This window comes from Bos taurus, chromosome 28, assembly GCF_002263795.3.
Source record: "Bos taurus isolate L1 Dominette 01449 registration number 42190680 breed Hereford chromosome 28, ARS-UCD2.0, whole genome shotgun sequence".
NCBI classification, from domain to species: Eukaryota; Metazoa; Chordata; class Mammalia; order Artiodactyla; family Bovidae; genus Bos; species Bos taurus.
The window spans coordinates 13,141,129-13,163,688 of NC_037355.1; the positions used below are offsets into that span (position 1 = coordinate 13,141,129).

General features: G+C 39.3%; 1 protein-coding gene across 3 annotated transcripts in view; it reads left to right on the forward strand.

Moving 5' to 3' along the window:
- The window catches only part of ZNF248 (zinc finger protein 248), a 28,089-nt gene extending 12,667 nt beyond the window's left edge, over nucleotides 1-15,422 (forward strand). Inside the window, exons 4-6 of one of the 3 annotated variants that reach the window (NM_001191482.1) lie at nucleotides 2,373-2,499; nucleotides 2,779-2,874; nucleotides 8,153-10,053. In NM_001191482.1, coding sequence (NP_001178411.1) covers nucleotides 2,373-2,499; nucleotides 2,779-2,874; nucleotides 8,153-9,651 — 1,722 coding nt within the window. In that variant the 3' untranslated portion in view covers nucleotides 9,652-10,053. Of the gene's footprint in view, nucleotides 1-2,372; nucleotides 2,500-2,778; nucleotides 2,875-8,152 lie in introns of all 3 variants that reach the window. The other 2 variants (XM_005226261.5, XM_059882632.1) reach the window with 2 other exon arrangements.
- The last annotated feature ends 7,138 nt before the right edge of the window (nucleotides 15,423-22,560 follow it).

Here is a 22,560-nt window from a genome sequence, read left to right on the forward strand (position 1 = left end):
GGTTATTGATATTTCTCCTGGCAATCTTGATTCCAGCTTGTGCTTCATCCAGCCCGGCATTTCTCATGACGTATTTTGCATATAAATTAAATAAGCAGGGTGACAATATACAGCCTTGACATACTCCTTTCCCAGTTTTGAACCAGTCCATTCCATGTCCAGTTCTAATTGTTGCTTATCGACCTGCATACAGGTTCCTCAGGAGGTAGATAAGGTGGTCTGGTATTCCCATCTCTTTCAGAATTTTTCACAGTTTATTGTGATCCACACAGTCAAAGGCTTTAGTGTAGTGAAGCAGAAGTAGATGTTTTTCTGGAATTCCTTTGATTTTTCTATGATCCAACAGATGTTGGCAATTTGATCTCTGGTTCCTCTGCCTTTTCTAAAACCAGCTTTAATTCTGGAAGTTCATGGTTCACGTACTGTTGAAGCCTTGCTTGGAGAATTTGTAGCATTACTTTACTAGCATGTGAGGTGAGTGCAGTTGTGCGGTAGTTTGAGCATTCTTTGGCATTGCCTTTCTTTGGGATTGGAATGAAAACTGACCTTTTCCAGTCCTGTGGCCACTGCTGAGTTTTCCAAATTTGCTGGCATATTGAGTGCAGCACTTTCACAGCATCATCTTTCAGGATTTGAAATAGCTCAGCTGGAATTCCATCACCTCCACTAGCTTTGTTCATAGTGATGCTTCCTAAGGCTCACTTGACTGGCTCTCGGTGAGTGGTCACACCACTGTGGTTATCTGGGTCATTTAGATATTTTTGTATAGTTCTTCTGTATATTGTTGCCACCTCTTCTTCATATCTTCTGTTTCTGTTAGATCCGTACCATTTCTGTCCTTTATTGTGCCCATCTTTGCATGAAATGTTCCCTTGGTTTCTCTTAATTTTTTTGAAGAGATCTCTAGTCTTTCCCATTCTGTTGTTTTCCTCTTATTTCTTTGCATTGTTCACTTAGGGAGGCTTTCTTATCTCTCCTTGCTTTTCTTTGGAACTCTACATTCAGTGGGTATATCTCTCCTTTTTTCCTTTGCCTTTTGCTTCTATTCTTTTCTCAGCTTTTTGTAAGGCCTCCTCAAACAAACATTGTGGTTATGCTATCATTGTCCTTTTCCTTTGGCCTTGTCTCTTCGTATAACATGACATTTTCTGTTGGATGGTGAGCATTATCTCTAACAACACAGATATTAGGAGAGGCTCCAAAAATTATCTGAAGTAGAGAGGATTCATCCTTTTCTCTGCTGGGCAGGTGGAATACAGAACTGGTCACTTTAATCAGACATGAGTGAGCTTGGTTAGGGCCCATAACATATTAGTTTTAATCCTTCTTTTCATTTTAACAACTGAAATTTTTACTTCCTTAGTAAAAGTTAACTTTATAATACAAAAGATAATATGAAATAACTTTTTCTTGGTCATCCCATTCTACGTTTTGTATAGTGCTAGCTCCTACAGTTTCCAGTTTAATACATGTTAATGTGTATGTCTTCTCATTAAGAATAATATTTGTAGCAACTAGGACCATTCCACCCTCTCATGGAAACTCAATTTATACAAGATACTACTTTTATCCTACATAGTATAGCATTAAAGGAAAGCAAAAGTTGCTCAGTCGTGTCCGACTCTTTGCAAGCCTATGGACTATACAGTCCATGGAATTCTCCAGGCCAGAATGTTGGAGTTGATAGCCGTTCCCTTTTCCAGGGGATCTTCCCAACCCAGGGATCGAACCCAGGTCTCCCACATTTCAGACAGTTTCTTTACCAGCTGAGCCACCAGGGAAGCCCAGCATTAAAGAAAGCAGTCCTAAATTTTTAGTAAACTAAAGAGATTCATTTCAGTTCAGTTGCTCAGTCATGTCCGACTCTGTGACCCTACGGACTGCAGCATGCCAGGCTTCCCTGTCCATCTCCAACTTCCGGACCTTGCTCAGACTTATATCCATTGCATCCATGATGCCATCCAACCATCTCATCCTCTGTCATCCCCTTCTCTTCCCGCGTTCAGTCTTTCCCAGCATCAGGGTCTTTTTTAACATCAGTACTTCACATCTGGTGGCCAACTTATTGGAGCTTCAACCTCAGCATCAATCCTTGCAATGAGTATTCAGGATTAATTTCCTTTCAGACTTTATCTGATTTTATCTCCTTGCAGTCCAAGGGACTCAAGAGTCTTCTCCAACACCACAATTCAAAAGCATCAATTCTTCAGCACTCAGCTTTCTTTATAGTCCAACTCTCTCATCAATACCTGACTACTAGAAAAACCATAGCTTTGACTAGACGGACCTTTGTTGGCAAAGTCATTCTTTTAAATATTTTCCACTCGTATAGCTCTGACAATTTCTTATAGAAAAGGAATGTACTGTTACAGGAGCAAGTGTCATTCAAAGATGTATGTGTGGACTTCACCCAGGAAGAGTGGTACCTGCTGGATCCTGCTCAGAAGATATTATACAGAGACGTGATCCTTGAAAATTATAGCCACCTTGTCTCAGTAGGTAAGAATTCTTTTCCACATGATTACCAGTAGCATGCATTTCTTAGCTGATGAAATGTAAAAACTCCCTGTGAAATTTTCTGATGGAGATTCAAGGCCCTAAATGACTGGTCCCTTTTGCCCACTATAAAGTATGCTGTAGTCTTACCTCCTTGGGAATTGGTTTATTTAGGCACCTCTTTTAGATAGTTCCCAAAGCTGTACCTTTCTTCCCCATCATTTTTTTAGAGTTCTTGAAGCCAGACTGTTCAGCCATAGTCCTGTGTTACTCTCTTTACAGGGAATTGCATTACTAAGCCAGAAGTGATCTTCAAGATCGAGCAAGGAGAAGAACCTTGGATACTAGAGGAAAGATTCCCAAAACAGTGGCACTCAGGTGAGTTAGTGAGTTCACAGGCAGATGGAAGCCAGAGGAAATGAGATCTTAGGCCATTGGTATATGATTCCAACCCCTGACCTTTGAAAGTGATTGACAGTTGGCCCACATACTTATGTTACCTTAATCACATTCTTCTGTATGTCACTTTCACTCATAAATCTTTCCCTTTCTTCTTTGACATTTTAGAGTCATCTACCTATAGTCATAATCCAAACTCATTTGGCTCCGTCTGAGATAATTTTTCTTGATTATTTTAAAACTGTCCACCTTCCATCTATTGTCTTTGGACATCTTTTGTTAGATGGTATGATTCATGTAATACTTTCATATATTCATTTAACAAATATATGGTGAGCATTCAGTATGACCCAATTATGTTTATACATAATTAAAAGACTGTCCCTATTATCAGAGTGTGTAATACAGTGAGAGACAAAAAGCATTCGTGTGTGTGTATGAAGATGTATGTGCATGTATACACACACACATGGTGTTGGGTGGTGGTAAGTACTGTGAAGAGCTGAAGCAGTGAAAAGGGGGTTAGAGAATGATAACATCCTATTTGTAATCAAATATACAGAATTCAAGAGAAAATGGGCTTCCCTCGTGGCTCAGCTAGTAAAGAATCCGCCTACAAAGCAGGAGACCTGAGTTCAATCCCTGGGTTGGGATGATCCCCTGCAGAAGGGAACAGCTACCCATGCCAGTATTCTAGCCTGGAGAATCCCATGCACTGTATAGTCCATGGGGTTGCAAAGAGTTGGACGCGACTGAGCGACTTTCACTTCACTTCAAGAGAAAATATATTTTATGAGGTACACAATAGATATGAGTCTCTAATAAATTAAAGTGTGAGCTCTGTGGATTCTGAATACTCCCGGCAGAGGGAACATCAGGTGCTGGTGTTAAACTTGTCAGACTAGTGTGCCGTTAGAGTATCTAAGGAAGTATAACGATGTCATGGTAGCTGGAGGTGAGTGGGCATGGGGGAGATTGGTAGGAGATGATGTCATAAGTAGCATGGACTGTGGCAGATATATTAATTTTATTTTGAGTGATGTGGGAAATCCTCAGGCTTTTTTCAGTATATATAAATCAAATTAAGCTAGCAGATTGGATTTACAGTTTAAAAGACTCTCTCTGACTTCTCTGTTGTGACCATGTGATGGGTGGATGGTGCTTAGGCACAAGCAAGGAAAGAATACCAGTTAGGATACTATTGTATACCCAGAGGAGAGAAGCTAGCTGCTCAGGCTATGTTGGAAATGCTGAAAAATGGTGGATTTGTACATATATCTTGAACATGAGGCCAAGAGGATTTGTTACTGGGTTGGATATAGAGTGTGAAAGGAGGAGGAGTTGAGCATGAATTCAGTGATTTGTTTCCAGTACCTGATAACTTAGAGTACTATTTACTGAGAGAAAAAATTTGGAGGAGCGATTAGAGGAGAGTTAGTACAGTTGGTCACAAGAAGCTTGGGATAACTGCTAGACTCTGGGAGAGACATACATAGAACTTCTTTGTAAAAGACCATACAGTAAATATTTTAGGCTTTGTGGGCCACACATGGTCTCAATTGCTGCTGCTGCTCTTCCTCCTCTTACATCTTTCTCTTCTTTCTCTTCCTCCTCACTCTTATATTTCCCTTTAAAAACATCCTTAGTTCTAGGCCCACAACCTTACAGTCAAGAGTTTGCTGACCCCTTTTCTAGAGAGTGGTTGTTTGTAAATGAGAGAGGTAGTTGTGGTGCAGTACTGCTTTTACAAGGTGTGTGAATCCACTAAATCTTGTCATTAGAGGAGATTGAGGGGAACAGTCTGAGTCACTTGAAAATTAGAGAGCCTGGTTTCCCAGGGGTCAAATAAGGAACATTCAGCCATCCATTACTACCTTAAATGGCAACCATGGGTTCAGTGTCCTAAACCTGTTATCCCCTGTTACTAGTTTTTTCAAATTCCTAATGTTATTTTCTTTTCCATCTTCTTCATATTCATCTATTCATTTTCTCACTTGTCACTGATACCTGACTTGATCTTCCTAGTTGTTGTTTTTTCCTGCCTAAAGCATCCAATTTATCTTTCACTAGCCTAACAAAGTTGATCCTTATTAATAAATGAAATCAAAATCTCCTTTCAGTGACTGTCACAGTCTAGCGCTGTTTTACATATCTGTATCTTTTTTACTGCTCTTCAGAGTTCATTTTAAACTTCATGCTATCTTATGTCTTAAATTTCACTTTTAAATATTTTTTCTTTTTTCTATAATTTTCACTTTAGTTTATTTTGCCTTTTAAGTAACTTAATTAAAATTGGGCATGCAAAGTGTTTAAACATTGCATGGTCTATAATAATGGCTTGTTGTTATTATTTTGGGCTTCCCTAGTGGCTCAGAGGGTAAAGCGTTATTATTGTTTCACTTACTTTAAGTTAGTGATCAATTTTTTGCTGTAACTTAAATAGTCTGTATTTTATAACCCTAATCCACTAGCATCTGTAGCCCCAAAACTCATACCTGATGATATGATTGTTGCTTAGGGTTTCTATCATTGCTGAGATGTTGTTTTCCCAAAGCGAAGCTTGAGATAATTATTTGAATCTGAGCTGGAATAAGTTTCATACATATATTACTCCAGGATTCTTGGGCTTCCCTCATGGCTCAGCTAGTAAAGAATCTATCTGCCTGCAGTGTGGGAGACCTGGGTTCAATCCCTGGGTTGGGAAGATCCCTTGGAGAAGGGAACAGCTACCCACTCCAGTATTCTGGCCTGGAGAATTCCATGGACTGTATCGCCCATGGGGCCACAAACAGTCGGACACAACTGAGCGACTTTCACTTTCAGTATATATAGATATATATGTACACATATATATGTAATGTACATATATATCTATATATACACACACACATACATATATATACATACACACCATATATGGTATAAAGTACATAGTTGAGGCCAGAACTAGAAGTATCCATACTTTCCTTTCATACTTTTCCTGATTCTGATATTTTAATAATTACTTTGTTGAACCAAGTTTAGAAGAGATCACTCTTTTTCATCCATTCAGAAAGCATTCTATAGTATTTTTACTAAATGCACATTCTCTTATTTTATCCTGAAGTACAGGTTGAAAATAATTCATACGCACATCAGTTTTTAAGAATCATAAATGTCCTGTCTCCTCAGTGAAGTCAGAGGAAATAGAATTTTGCTAACACCTGCCTAGACTGTGATCATGACACAGGGTGTATCGTTGAGCAATGGACTTGTTTCATCTTACAGTGAATTAAACAGGTAGTAACTTCTAAAGGCAGCAGGTGGAGACTGAAAATGATAGGGATGTTGTAGAGTTTGTTGGCTTTGTTATTTTATTATTAGTTTTGTGGTTTGTTGTTTTAAATTAAAGTAGCATTTCCTGGAGGATGTTCAGGTCCCAAGAAGAGCCAAGGCTGGAGTGTAACTAATTACATAAAAGGTGTGTTTTTGAGAATGAGCAATTTGTTAAATATCCAGCTAGAACTGCACATATTTTTTAATGGACTTACAGAATTATGACTTGAACTCATAATATGAATTCAGTTTTTGTTTTAATTTGTGTTTGTCAAGGTAGTAACTATTATCAGTTAGTCTTTGGAGCCATGGACTCAGGACTGTTTTAGATTTTTTTTTTAACATATATTAATATTGTTTCACCTAGTTAGTCACTCAGTCATGTCCAACTCTTTGTGACCCCATGGACTGTAGCCCACCAGGCCTCTGTCCATGGAATTCTCCAGGCAAGAATACTGGAGTGGGTAGCCATTCCCTTCTCCAGGGGATCTTCCTGACTCAAACAGTCGAACCTGGGTCTCCTCCTTTTCAGGCAGATTCTTTACCATCTGAGCCACCTGGGAAGCCAGTTTCATTGAGTAGTGACAGTAAAGAATAGCCAAGAATTTTTACAATAAAGTTTGTTGAAGGCCTCAGAACCATATATTAACAGAAAAATATGATCGTTATAGGTCTCATCTGTAAGCAAAAGCCACAGATAGTCTAGATATGAAAGCAGAAAACCTTGATGTAAATGATAAACTTAGATATGAAAGCAGACTTAAAGATCAGTATTGGTTCAGGAACAAAATTGTTTTGGGGGAAAGTAAGGCAGCAGATTGAAATAAAGAAACGTATGCCTTGATGGTTGGGACAACTTCATTAACAGCTGTGAGTCCACAGAATGAGCCTGGTCCTTTTGCAGAGATGGTCTGTCCATCATCTGTTTTGTATTTCCTGTTGGGCATTTGTGTTGTTGCGAATCACAGCTTGATAGAGAGTTAGAGTCTGGATTAAAGCATTGTCCTTTAGAGCATGAGGAAGTAGGTACCTTCAGAAATTTGTTTTGATGTTCATATATCAAATGGGAAAAAGGAATAGTAACATGCACATTAGTGAGGCTCCTACCACAGTAATCAAGCTGTGGGAAGGTAAGGACAAGAAAGCATGATCTGCCTCTGTCAAACTGAGTTCATCCTCTAATATGTTTCTTAAACAGTCTATTTTTCTTGAGAAACAAATGAACAAAACAAAACAAAAAAACCTCTCTTGTTAAACTCATCCAGTTCTTGGAGTTTCCTGTTCCCTAAATGAATAACTCTTACAAAATCTCCATCCCTTGCTTACCATGTCTTATTATAATTATTCCATGTGAATTAAAGGAATCCTGAACTCTCAGACTATTCTTCTGAACCTGAGGCAGTTGGTGTTTTCAGAACTTTAGTCTGGTGTTGATGTGTAGAGTAGAAGTGAGTACTCTAGTAGGAATCACACCAGGTAATCAGTGTCTGAGGGGGTTAGGACTCGACTGTTTGGTTTCCACAAAACATAGTTCATTTTCTGAAAGCCCTTGTCTACTAATCTTCAGTGTAATGATATTCAGTGTTCAATGTCTCTGTTGGGCTCACTCCATTCTCTTGAGTTTCCTGATTTCTGAATCAGCCACTCTCTGGTTCCCTGTGTTTTGAATATATTTCACCTTTTTCTGTCTAGTTTTAAAGTGTGTATTAATAAAGTATTAAATGTTACTGCCAGTTTCCTTCCCCTATTTTTACTGAAGCATGTTTTTATTTTCCACTCAAACCAGAAGAGTAAAGAAAATGTATGCTGGATTTTAGTTCACACCAGAAAACTGAGCCTAAAGCAAAAGAACTAACTGTGTAATAGGGCATTTGTGTAAAAGTCGAATTCAATTAGAAATGTACTAGGATTCATAAGATGTGGTTATTTTTCTCATTTCTAGAAGACTGGAAAGTTGATGACCTAATAGACAGCACCCAGGAAAATCAAGATGAACATTTTTGGCAACTTGCTTTCACCAGCAACAAAACATTAAGTACAGATAGTGGTGACAGAGTAAAGAAAACTTTAAATCTAGGTACAGACTCCATTCCTTCGAGCAATTTTCTATATAAAATATGTGACTCATGTGAAGTGAGTTTGAAAAATATTTCAGGCTTAATTATTAACAGAAAGAACTATTCTGGAAAGAAGCCTGATGAGTTTAATGTATATGAGAAATTGCTCCTTGATATTGGGCATGACAAAGCTCCTCTTGGAGGGAAATCTTATAAATATAATCAAAAAAAGAATGTCCTCAATCATGGACAGGATCTCACTCAGTCAATTTTTGACCAGCCTTTTGAGTATAATGAAAATGGAAGAGGCAACCATGGAGAGGCAGCCTTTTTCACAAATAAGAAAGTTCAGATAGGAGAGACACACTGTAAATATAATGAATGTGGAAGAAACTTCATCCAAAGTTTGAAGCTCAGTTTATCTCAGAGAACTCTTTTTGAAATGGAGCCATGTGAATGCAGCATTTGTGGTAAGTCCTTCTATATGGATTTAAGATTCGGACATCAGAGAGCTCTTATGGGGGACAGTCCTTATGAATATAATGAATATGGGCAAATTTTCTGCGGCAATTCAACTTTTGTTATCCATCAGGGAACTTACACAGGAAAGATTCCCCATGAATATAAAGTCAGTCACAAAACATGGGAAAAGTCAGCTCTCTTTAAACATCAGATAGTACACATGGGGGGAAAACCTTATGAGCACAATGAAAATGGAAATACTTTCAACAAGAAGTCACATCTCACCCAACTTCGAAGAGCTCACTCAGGAGAAAAAACCTTTGTGTGTGGTGAATGTGGGAAAACATTCTGGGAGAAGTCAAACCTCACTCAGCATCAGAGAACACACACAGGAGAGAAACCCTATGAATGTACTGAATGTGGGAAATCCTTTTGTCAGAAACCACATCTTACCAACCATCAGCGAACACATACAGGAGAAAAACCCTATGAATGTAAGCAGTGTGGGAAAACATTCTGTGTGAAGTCAAACCTCACCGAACATCAGAGAACACACACAGGGGAGAAACCCTATGAATGTAATGCATGTGGAAAATCATTCTGCCACAGGTCAGCCCTAACTGTACATCAGAGAACACACACAGGAGAGAAACCCTTTATATGTAATGAATGTGGTAAATCCTTCTGTGTGAAATCAAACCTCATTGTACATCAAAGAACTCACACAGGAGAGAAACCCTACAAATGTAATGAGTGTGGGAAAACCTTCTGTGAGAAATCAGCTCTCACTAAACATCAGAGGACTCACACAGGGGAGAAACCCTATGAGTGTAATGGATGTGGGAAAACCTTTAGTCAGAGGTCAGTACTCACTAAACATCAGAGAATTCACACAAGGGTGAAAGCTCTTTCAGCATCCTGAACATTAAGAAGCCTTCATCCACGCTTTCAAATATGTTATACAGGTTTTTAAAATGAGATGAATGAAACCCAAAGAATATCACAAATTCCTTTAGAGAGTGAGATTTTGTTGTAATTCAGATAATTAGTACTAGAATAAAACCTTATTCATGTTTTGAATATGTGAAAGCTTTCCAAAAAAAGTAAAACTTTTCATCAGAAAATTTATATTGAAGGGAAATTCAGTTACATAATATGGTGGAAAAAAAAAACACCTTTGTCTAGAATTTATGTTGTGTAGTGCCATATTCTGGATGTGATACAAAAATTTTATTGTTGTTAATATAATAGGTGATACTCATTTGCAGTCATATTCACAGTGGAATCTGAAGTTTAAAGACATTAAATGACAACAGCATTAAACATTTATGTGAAGAGTCCTTGATGTTTGCAGGCCTTTTGTTGGTATGCTAATATCATAGAAATTTGAGGTATTCTTGATTGGTATATTAGAGCCTAACATGCTTATGAAGAGAAAATCTAAACTCTTAATTAACTGTTAGAGTCTATATTAACATTTCCCACACTAGATACCATCAATGTCTTTTTAGGTTGTAATAATTATGTATATTTGTATATGTAAATGTATTTATATACACTTACCAATACACAGTGATGTGCTACAGTAAGTTTATACTGACTTGCAAGCACTGCTGATAAATTTTCAGGAAGTTTATGAGCCAGTTGTTAAACACAGTCATTATTTTAAAGTATTAATTTACAGTTAAATATTCAAAAAACAAAGGTAATACATACTCAACACTCATCATTTCCTAATTATTTCACAGTGTTTTGCTATTATCTTTGTTCTTTAGGTTATCTGTATTGTTAAATCAGCATGATGAATATTATATAATGATGTAGTACTATACATCTGTGACCAGCCCTACGTTCAGTGCCATTGTATTGGTAGTGTGGCATTAGTGGCAGTATTTACAGTGGTACATCACTGTGTATATATGCAAATACATTTGGCAAATTTAAAATACTAGCCACATACCCCTTCTCCCATTTCCATAGATAAATGGCTCTGTCCATTACTGCTGAATGGCCTCTTCAAAAAAGAAGCCAAAATATGTTTTGGGGGAGGTTTTTAACTACCTATGCATCAATCCTATTTTCAGTACTACCAGAGACTCTCTGTAATGTGGCCAGTATATGCTGTTTTACTACCTGTTGCTTACCTTTCTTCTAATTTTGCTGGCATATGTGAATGAGTATGGCCATTATTACTGAGCTTCCACTTCGATAAAAAGGCCAAACAATATTTTCCTGAAGTTACTCGGCTGCCTTGGGTCAGTCAATAATGTGAATGCTGTTAATAATAATGATAATTACATAAATTTTGCAAAGGTTAACATCAGTTATGAACAGTAACGCTCACGGTATTCGGCAAATAAAAGTAGCGTTGTATAATGAAATGCTTCTGTTCTACTCTTGGTGCTTTATTGCTGTATCTATTTGGGCATGATGTGTGTAACCCAAGTTGTATGTAACTCAGGAACTATGCATTTGTATCTAATTTAATAGAATGTAATATACTATCTCTCTCTCCTTTGTCCTACCGTTTTCTTTGCTTCTTTGGAAAACACTGATAAGCAGTTCCAAGAAACACTGCCCCCCAAATAGCCATTCCCTGCTTCCTCCTTGTTGGGCCATGTTTTGTCTTTTTGTCCATCCTTTCCCCAGATGATTTAGGGGTAAATCCATATTAGTCTAAGTTAATCATGAATATTCTGTTCTAATGATTTTGTTGGGATGGACAGGTGAATAATGAGATACTTGGAAAATATTCTCAGTGCTTCGGGGAAAGAACTCAGTGATAAAATATTGTCATGACATGAGAACAGATTGTCTCTCATCTGCTGAACTTTTTCATGGCTGTATGTTATCCTAGATTATAGTTGTGGCCTGGTAGGGCAATAGCCTGAAGAGAACAGTACACAAGATGGGAAAAACCTGACTCAGAGGTACTGTCACTGAACTGCACAACTCTTTCTGGACCTGCTCTCTGCTCAGTATTTAATTCAAATACTAGGACAAAAGAGGCTTCTTGTTTATTCTTGGAGATGTCTGTTATTTAGCACTGAAGGCATTCACCTGATTCAAATGAATTCTTTTCTAATAGAAGTGTTAATGTTCTATTTAATGTTCTGGTGTTACTGTTCTAGTTTTAGAGATGAATTATTTTCTTTGACAGATTAATGTAGGGAGGGCTGTTTGTATCAGCCATGGTTCTAGTGAAAAACCATTCTGATCCAACTAAGAAGACTTTCATGGCAGACTTACTACAGTGGTTTGCCAGAAACAAGGGATATTGAAGCACCTAGAGATTAGTGTCCCCAGGAGGCCATTACCCTTCTAAGTCCATAAGGGCAAAGGATGGAAGCAGGTGTTCACCAGAGCCCAATAAGAGCCGCTGCTCTTGTGGAGGAGGGGCCATCTCATGGGAGATATTGTCATCTCCAAAATTATGGACCACATTTCTGGAACCCAATCAGATGCCATCTGCAAGTGAGCCCACGTGGGCACAGAGAACGTAGAGGGGAAGGTCTGGGTGGAGCTACTGGAGAATAAGCAGCACAGTGTTTTTTATTCCTGTAAACTCCTATATAATGGCTCAGTATTAGAAATAAAATTATTCTTCTAGTTGAAAGTTAAGTATTTCTGCTTCATTGTGCTTTTATGCTGTCATAAGTAAATTCCTTTTGGAACTGAGCACTGTGGCAGGTATGTCTCTCGTTTGATATATGTGAAGCAGACATGTTAACTTGATTATTCATATAACCCCACATGATATTTCTTGTCATATGTGGTGTGAGGTTAGCAGCTCTGTGTTCTTCCAAATAAATAGCAAGTCCTCTCTGCACTGTTTGATTAATTCGTTCTTTTTCTTGTTGGCTTGATATGACCACTGGGGTAACTGGGTACCTCTCTAGGTAGCATAATAGTAGATGTTAACTCACATATTATAATAAGTACATTTTATGGGATTTTTAATTCAAATATAATATTTTGACAGTATTTCTGGTTGGTAAAATTCAAATGCCCATAAAATAAGACTCTGGTATGTTATAAATTCTCTATAGGTAGATATATAAGGTTAAGAAAGTGAAAGTGTTAGTTGCTCAGTGTGTCTGACTCTTTGTGACCCTATGGACTGTACCCCACCAGGCTCCTCTGTCCGTGGAATTCTCTAGGCAAGAATACTAGCATGGGTAGCCACTCCCTTCTCCAGGGAATCTTCCCAACCCAGAGATTGAACCCGAGTCTCCTGCATTGCAGGCAAATTCTGTACTATCTGAGCCACTAGGGGCGCCCATACATGTGTTAAATTACATGTCAAAAGGCCCAGGATACATGCTGATCTAAAAGCCAATTGTTATTTTAAGGGTGGTAACTATTGAGTGGGGAGAAGGCAGTGGCACCCCACTCCAGTACTCTTGCCTGGAAAATCCCATGGATGGAGGAGCCTGGTAGGCTGCAGTCCATGGGGTCGCTAAGAGTCGGGCACGACTGAGCGACTTCACTTTCACTTTTCACTTGCATGCATTGGAGAAGGAAATGGCAACCCACTCCAGTGTTCTTGCCTGGAGAATCCCAGGGATGGTGGAGCCTGGTGGGCTGCCGTCTCTGGGGTCACACAGAGTCGGACACGACCAAAGTGACTTAGCAGCAGCAACTATTGCATGTAGAGATTGAAGAACACTCTTCTGTTATACTCCAAAGAGTATGTATGCCCTCTTCGCACAGTATGGGCCCTGGCATAATCAGCATAGTCCTAGGAAAGCTTAGGAAATTCCACTACCCCCTGGGCACAAATCAGCGCTGCCATACTTCACCAAGTTCTTCCATTTTAAGAAATATAATTAAAGAGTGACAAGAGCAGAGCTTGTCATCACTAGGGGCTTCAAGGAATTCTGAAAACCCTCTTTATTCTCTAAGGACTTGAGCCTCTTTTGAGGGGTTAGACAACTGAGAACGTTTGGCCTGTGTGTTACTGGAAGTAAGTTCAGGATACGATCACCTCTTTTACATAGGGATAACAGCACCCCACTCCAGTACTCTTGCCTGGAAAATCCCATGGATGGAGGAGCCTGGTAGGCGGCAGTCCATGGGGTCGCACAGAGTCGGACACAACTGAGCGACTTCACTTTCACTTTTCACTTTCATGCATTGGAGAAGGAAATGGCAACCCACTCCGGTGTTCTTGCCTGGAGAATCCCAGGGACGGGGAAGCCTGGTGGGCTGCTGTCTATGGGGTCACAGAGAGTCGGACACTACTGAAGTGACTTAGCAACTTAGCAGCAACCTCCCCTATTTTGTGGATGAGGAATCTGAACCCAGAAAGGATCAACCATCCCATACTCTAGATTCCAAACATGTTCAGGGTGGCATGAAAAATATTAAGCCTCACTTCTCCACCTCCCCAAGTATCTGAGGGGAACCTGCTCTTAAACAGTGTGTGTCTAAGAGTAGACACCAGTTTCTCATTGTCTGGAAGACAAGCCTGAGTGTGAAAGGAGAGGCAGGCTGGGAAAGGGGAGACTTAGTTCCTCAGACAACAGGAAGGAATTTGAGATTATGTACTTAAAAAGATTATGTAGTGGCTACTGCAACTCTTATACGTTCTTCTAGTAATATAACCTATTTTTGTGTACATGGAGTTGGAATTTACCTCAGATGATACCATCTCTTCTGGCCCCATGTCTGTATTCATCCAGGAATAATCCTTTGTTAAAAATAAGCCAATGAGAACCCATTCTAGAATATTTTATCAAAAAGTCATCATGACCAGATAGCTTGTGTCCTTCTTGCTGTCAGCAGCCATATAAAGAAAATACATCTCCATGGGAGAACATGATCAGTATAAAATTTTCCCACTTATAGACATACAATGGGAAAAGTTGTCAGAAAGAGTGATTTTATGTAGTGTGGAAAGGGAAAGACCTCAATGGGGAGGCCAGCATGGAGGGACGGAGCCATTTGAATATCTGGAGGAAGCTGTGTGTGTGTGTGTGTGTGTGATGCATATATATGTATAACCTGTTTTGTTTTGGCATTGGGCCCATTTTCTATCTTGAACTTGACCTCCTCTTGCCTGATACGACCCATCACTTCATATCCAGTCTATACTTGGCAGGGAAGGTATATTTGGCAGAGCCATAGACTCTGGGAGGGTTCAACTCATGAGTAGACTATATGTCTTCAGCCACTACCCCTGTTATTGCTTCCAATTGGAGACTGCAGCTTCCAATTGATAGGTTGTCCTGAACCTACCCCTTTATCTGTGTTTTTTGGGGAAGGCTTATCCTGTTGAATCCCTGTTATTTTCACACTATCTTACTCTGCCATCCCAACACCACTTATTGAATAGGCCCATTTCTCTCCACTTCTTTGAAACACTATCATAGACTAAATTCTTATCACAATCTTAGGACTTAACATGTATATTTCCCCACTCAAAGCTAAAATATTTAGATTATTATAGTCGTTAAAGATACATTTTCAGATAAGTATTAGTCTCCATTTTCACAAAATGTTTGGCTCTTCCCAATATTACACATAAAATTTACATTTGTTCTAACAATGAAACCAAAAGAAATAAATAACTTGAGATTTTGTTGGGAATGTTGTGCCATAATATGCTTCATTTTTTATTCAGAAAAGTGATTTGTACCTCTAATTACTCAAATCTTTTAAACTGTTGTTTAATAAAGTTCATTTCCTTCATATAGATTCTGCATATTTGTTATTTATGTCTACATATTTTTCTTTGAACTTGTAAACCTCTTGACTGTATTATTGTGGACATAAGAGGGACACTTTATATTATTAAAATTTATATACCAATAAAGATTTTCACTGTATGCTCAATGAAAAGATAGTCACAAAGCATTTGTTTAAAAAAAAAAGAGCTGGTACTTAAAGTTAACTTTGAGAGAAGGGGGTTTCTTTTGGGTAATATTTGTTTTTTTGTATGTTTTCATTTTTGTTTCATAATTGTGTAATTTTTCCCATTTAACATAATTTGCAACCCAGGAGAATCCCTGATTACCATGGATATGACACTTTTTAATTGTTGGCCTCTGTTTTCAGCTTTATTTAAATGTTGTACCTGTATTCATAAATGAAGTGGATATATTGGTGACATACATCTGTGGTAGTTTTATGTTAGTATAGAGTCAAGGTGTGATTATAGCCCATTTCTGAATCATCTTCTTGGGATTATAAAAGAGGAGTATCTCCAGAGAGAAGAGGTTATTTATTTAGGAAGCACTGAAGGAGGGACCATAGAGGCTAATGTCCACTGAATCCAGAAAAGTGACGAACTGGGCCTCTGACACTGGGAAGGCAAGGTGCAGCCCTCTGCTCTGCACGTGTGCAGTTCACTGCCTCCAGCTTCCTAAGGCTCCAGCGTCTCACCTTCAGAGACCTAGTTGGGGCAGAGAGCTGGAAAGGAAGTTTGTGCACTTTGGGGTTCTGTGGAGTTTGACAGTCAGAAAAGAAGATTATTTTACAGTGGATAGATTCCAAAATTTCTCCAGATGCTTCTCAGTTGGGTCCATTTACATTTTAATTTATGCCCATAATATTTTTGTGCTTGCCCTGGACTTACCTTCAGATAAAGGCCTCTGAAGACAGGCTATGCTCCAGGGTCTGTGTTTCAGTGTAATGGGAACAATGCAGAGAGAGAGGATGCAGACTGGAATTAAGCAGGGGATGGGCTGTGGTTGCATTTGTTACTTTCCTTGAGGAAAGCTCCTTATGTCAGCAGCCAGATGTGTGCAGTAAAATGTATACATCTTAATTCCAGAAGATCTTTCTAGAGCTGTACATGCCAGGGCATGACCTCATGCCCTGTTATTGAGGAGAGTTGTTAAAGGCTCTCTGATAAAAGCTAAGGCTATGGGGTGTTAGTGGTGTGTAGTAAAGCACACTGTTCAGAAGCATGGACTTTGGAGTTAGGTCTGCATACATGTCCAGATTCTACTGCTTAATAATACATCTGTGATTCTACATAGGCATTCTGCATCGAGCCACTGAAAACCTAAGTTTATCCCTCTCTAAAATGTGAATGACAGCGGTGCCTACTTTATAGAGCTATAGGACTTAAATAAGCAAGTAAATTTTAAATTTATTCATTCAATTAATAGGAGTCAGACAATTTTACAGTTGATTAAGAGTTACTTGAAAATCAAACAAAAAAGTCTTTGGAGACTTACGTCACCAAGATAGTGAAGTAGGAGACCCCAGCATCCCCCAACAAAGATCAAAAAATAATTACCCAGGAACAAAAACAGCTCTGGGAGATCTCAGGAGTCCAATTAAGCCTGGAATACAGAGCAAAACAAGAAACCTGAGAAGAACTCAAAAAGAAAAGGAAGTACCACTTCATTTTGCCTGCATCATCACACTCACCCTGGCCAGCAAGGCTCGGTGCCAGACGGGACAACCCTGCTAGAAAGTTTTCTTGGAAAAGGAGGAGCAGGCAAGCAGCCAGCCTCCCCAGCCTTTCAGGGCATCACACAAAGGACTCACTTAGGTTTCACTCCACCCAGAAACTGGCACAGCTGAGGTGAACAGAGGTAGCTAGGAACAAGGAAGAAGAGCAGGGGCCACCAGTATCAGTCACACAGTGGAATAACCACGGTTCTGAGTCACCTGTTCTGCAGAGGATCCCAGCAGCTTTCCCACTGAAGAAACCAACAGCCAGCACAGCCACACAGTCCCTTCAGATTTCACCAGTTTTTGCCCAACAGATATTTGCATTTACCGACACCAGCTGCCTGAGTCCTTCTTTACTCCCTTCAGCTCCACCCCCTCCTCCAGAGCCTGGGATCCACAAGAGCACATAGTCAAGACCTCTGCAGCTGGGAGAGTGTAAGACACCAGCCTAGACCCCACACTAACCTCTACCACCATAGGCACCCTTGAGGTTAGCTCCTTTAGCTGTGCTTTTGCATAGTGCCAGCCTCTTTTTTTTTTTCCCCCCGGTCTTTATTGAATGTGTTACAGTATTGTTTCTGTTTTATATGTTTTGGTTTTTTAGCCACAAAGCACTGGGATCTTAGTTCACCAACTAGGGATCAAACCCACACTCCCTTCACTGGAAGGCAAAGTCTTAACTACTGAACTGCCATGGAAGTCCTTGCCAGCCTGACTTTTGTCACCAATTTCTTTGGCCATGTTCACACCTGTTGTGCTATCCTGTGGCCATGGAAGTGCATGCTGTCAGCCAAGTTCCCCATAAATGCTTGTGGGCCTGGATTCAGCCATATCTCAAGTCACTGGACTGTATCTCTCGATTCACTGGCAGAAAAGACCCTGATGCTGGGAGGGATTGAGGGCAGGAGGAGAAGGGAATGACAGAGGATGAGATGGCTGGATGGCATCACCGGCTCGAACGTGAGTCTGAGTGAACTCCGGGAGTTGGTGATGGAGAGGGAGGCCTGGCGTGCTGCAATTCATGGGGTCGGAAAGAGTCGGACACGACTGAGCGACTGAACTGAACTGAACTGAACACACTGCCAGCTTTGCACTGCATTCCTCTGGCCTGAACTATGTCACTAGCATCTACTGCTGTGTGCCTGTGGCTATACCTTATAGCCATAGGAGTGCAAGGCAATCAGTTCATAGGGGTACACACCAACAGCCAGGGCCCCCACAGCAGCCAGTGAGCCCACAGCTGGTGCAGGCCCTTTTTGCTGGCGTTGGTCCTCACCGCTGTGTGTCTGCAACCAACCCCTGTATGAACACCTATGCAAGAATACAGGGATTATGAAAAATTAGGGAAATACAACAATAGCAAAGAAACAGTAAACTTACGGTGAAAGTGGAAGTCACTCAGTCGTGTCTGACTCTTTGCAATCCCATGGACTGTATAGTCCATGGAATTCTCCAGGCCAAAATACTGGATTGGGTAGCCTTTCCCTTAACTGACCACAAAGAAATAGAGATTCATGAATTGCTTGGTAATTCAAAATGCTTGTTCTAAATATGCTCAGAGAGCTACAAGAGAACACAGATTAAGAATTTCATGAAATCAGGAAAACACAAAAACAAAATAAGTTTAATAAGGAGAAAGCATTAAAAACAAAAAAACAACAAGATTTTAGCTGAACAACACAATGAAGAATAACTTCACCAGCAGACTATACCTTAAAGAAGAAAGAATGAGTGAACCCCACAAAAAGATCACTTGTAATTTATCCAGACAGGAGGAGAAAAAAGAAATGAAGAAAGACTATGGGACTAATGTGACACCATTAAGTGAAGCAATATATGTATCATGTAGACCCAGGATAAGAGTGAGAAAGACAGAAAATTTATTTAAAGAAATAATGGCTGGAAACTTCCCAAACCAAGAGAGAGATTTGGACAGCCAGGTACATGAAACCAATAAATCACCCAATCATTTCAATCCAAAATAATCTTTTCCAAGACACATTTTAATAAAACTATCTGAAATCAAAGACAGATAAAAAGCAGCAAGAGAAAAAAAATTTCTCTCATACAAGGAAACCCTCATGAAGCTATCAGTGGATCTTTCAACACAAATCTTGCAGGCCAGGTTACGTTTGAAGTGCTGAAAGAAAAGAACTGTTAATCAAGAATACTTTACCCAGAAAAGTCGTCCCCTTTCCCAAACAAAAGCTGAAGGAATTCATCACCACTAGATTGGCCTTTGTCTAAATTATTTCATCTGATTGATGATTGTCACATAACTTTATTGCTACTTCTGTCTTGGGTATTCCTTTGGAAAAGGTGTATGGATTCATTACATATTCTAATATATTGTCTATAGATTATAAGATAAAGTCAAGTATATATCTGCTGATACTTTTTGAGTTGCCCTGTCTTTATACTTAGAAAAGTCTCTTTAATAGTAGGCTTCCCTGGTGACTCAGATGGTAAGGAATCTGCCTGCAATGCAGGAGACCAGGGTTTGATCCCTGGGTCGGGAAAATCCCCTGGAGAAGGAAATGGCAACCCACTCCAATATTCTTGCCTCAAGAATTCCATGGACAGAGGAGCCAGGCAGGCTCTAGTCCATGGGGTCACAAAGAGTTGGACACGACTAAGTGACTGTCACTCACTCACAGATCAGGGCTTATGAGAAATGCTGGAAGGAGTTACTCAAGTAGAAACAAAAAGATGCTAATTAATAACATGAAAATATACAACAGACTGGTAAATATAGGTATTCTAAGTCAGATTTGGAATACTCTTAATACTGTAATATGTGGTGTGTTAACCATTTAATTCTAGTATCAGTATAAACCTTAAAGGACAAAAGCATTAAAATAACTATAGCCGTAATAGTAAATGGACATACAATACAAAAATATGTAAATCAACAGCATAAAATGGGATTTAAAAAAGCACAGATTTTGTACATGATGGAAACTGTTTTGAGCTTAAACTGTTTTGTCAGCAAAATGTTTCAAATAAGCCTCATGGTAACCAGAAAACAAAAACCTATAGTAGATTCACTCAAGAAAAGGGAATCAAAGTATACTTTATGCAAAAGAATGAAATTGGACTGTTTATATGCAAAAGAATGAAACTAGACCTCTATGTTACATCACTCACAAAAATTAAAATGGATTAAAGTCTTAAACATAAGATCTAAAATGATAAAACTCCCAGGTGAATGCATAAAGAGCTCCTTGACATTGGCAATTATTTTTTGGATGACACCTGAATCACCAGCAACAAAGGCAAAAATCACAAGTAGGACTGCATCAAGCTAAAAAGCTGCACAACAAAAGAACCAAACTATGTAGTGGGGGGAAATATTTGCAAATAATAAAAGTGGTAAGGGGTTAATATCCAAAATATATTAGGAATTCACACAACACAATGGCAAAAAAAAAAAAAAAACCTGAAATAATTCTGTTTTAAAATGGGCAGAGGAACTGAATAGACATACCTTCAAAAAAGACATAATTGATGTTGAAACAACATCGCTAATCATCAGGGGAAATTAAGTCAAAGTGACCATGGCATATCACCTCACACTAATAACTCTTATCAAAAAGACAGTTCAGGGCCCTCCCTGGTAGTCCAGTGGTTAAGAATCCATGCTTTCACTGCAAGGGGTATGGGTTCCAAAAGACAGTTAACAAGTGCTGGTGAGGAAAAGAGTACTCTGGTGCACTGCTGGTAGGAATATAAATTGGTAAGGCTACCAAGGAAAACAGTACAGAGATTCCTCAAAATGTTAAAAACAGCACTACCATATGATCCAGGAATCCCACTCAGTGTATATCCAGAAGAAATGAAATCACAGTCTCAAAGAGATCCCTGCACCCATGTTCATTGCAGCATTATTCACAATAGCCAAAATATAAAAACAACCTAGGTGTCCACTGACAAAGGGAAAAAATAGAAATAATATATACATATTTTACATATATACAATGAAGGATTATCCAGCCATCAAAAAAGGAGAAAATCCTGCCATATGAGATAACACTGATAGACCTTGAGGGCATTAGGTTAAGTGGAATAAGTCAGACAGTGAAGGACAAACACCGTATGTTCTCATCTATGTGTGGAATCTAAAAACTCGTAAAAACAGTGTAGAATGCCAACGGGCTGAAAGGTGGGGGAAATGAGAAGATGTGGGGCAAAGGGTACAAACTCATTCATTAGATGAATAAATTCGTGGATCTAAGGAAGAGCTTGGAGACTGTATAGTCAATACTATTGTATTATATAATTGAAAGTTGGTATGAGAGCACAGCTTCATTGTTCTCACCATAACAACAAAATAGTAATTAACTAACCTTATGGTGGTAACCATTTTGCCATCTACAAGTGTATCAAATCATCACATTTTACACTTTAATCTTACACAATATTATATGTCAATTATATTTCAATAAAACTGGGGAAAATCTCTGTCTTCTTATAGAGCTTATTTTCTAACAGGGACAACAAACATAAAAATGGTTACTTATTACTCCCAGAATGGCAGCAAATGTAAAAACAGTTACTTTTGACTCCACAGACCCACTCCCATGTGAAGCAAGCAGATGCTTCACATTATGTGTAATGAAAGTTTTTTTTTAAAGCAAAGTCTCTGGAAATTGTCCTAAAGGCATATGGCAAAGAGGAAACATTCAAGAAAATCTACTCATGGTCATTAAGAACAGCAGGAGTTTGTGGTATTTGAACCTCAACTCCCCCACCCCTGCCTCCCTAGCTCTAGTCACATGCTATGGCCTCTGCCTGGGAAAGGCAGGCTTCCAGTCATTTCTTACATTTCTCCTGCAGCCTCTTTTACAGCCTGCGTTGTAGACAAGTGCAGCTGAAGAAAAGCCAAGAGCTTCTATTCCCCAGCACACTGAGAATACTGAGGCCCCAGTCACCCCCAATTTGACTATGTTGGGTAGAGGTTCCAAGCCAAAAGGGAAAATGAGAAGATCAGAGGCTACTATGTCCACACAGCATTATCCTAAAATATGGGTGTCACAGAAGAATGTCACTGTCTCCACTCCTACATCTGGAGCATGGCTCAGAGATTTCTGCAAAGGGGAAAAGGCAGATCATAGAATCAAGAGGTCCTATGCTCTCTCCAAGGAGACTGAAGGCATCATGAGAGATGTAGGCTAAATCATGGAACATGTAGTTTACTAGAAAGAAGCAAGGAAAAGACAAATAAGTGTCTACCTGAGCTCAAAATGCGTCTCCAATATTGACCTCAGAAACTTTTCACAGAAAGGCTGTCCAAAGCCAGTCACAAAAAGAGAACCTTGAAAGCAGCAAGAGAACCAACTTATCGCATATGAGGAATCACCAAGAAGATTATCATTAGATTTTTCACCAGAAACCTTAGATGCCAAAAGGCAGTGGGTGGTAT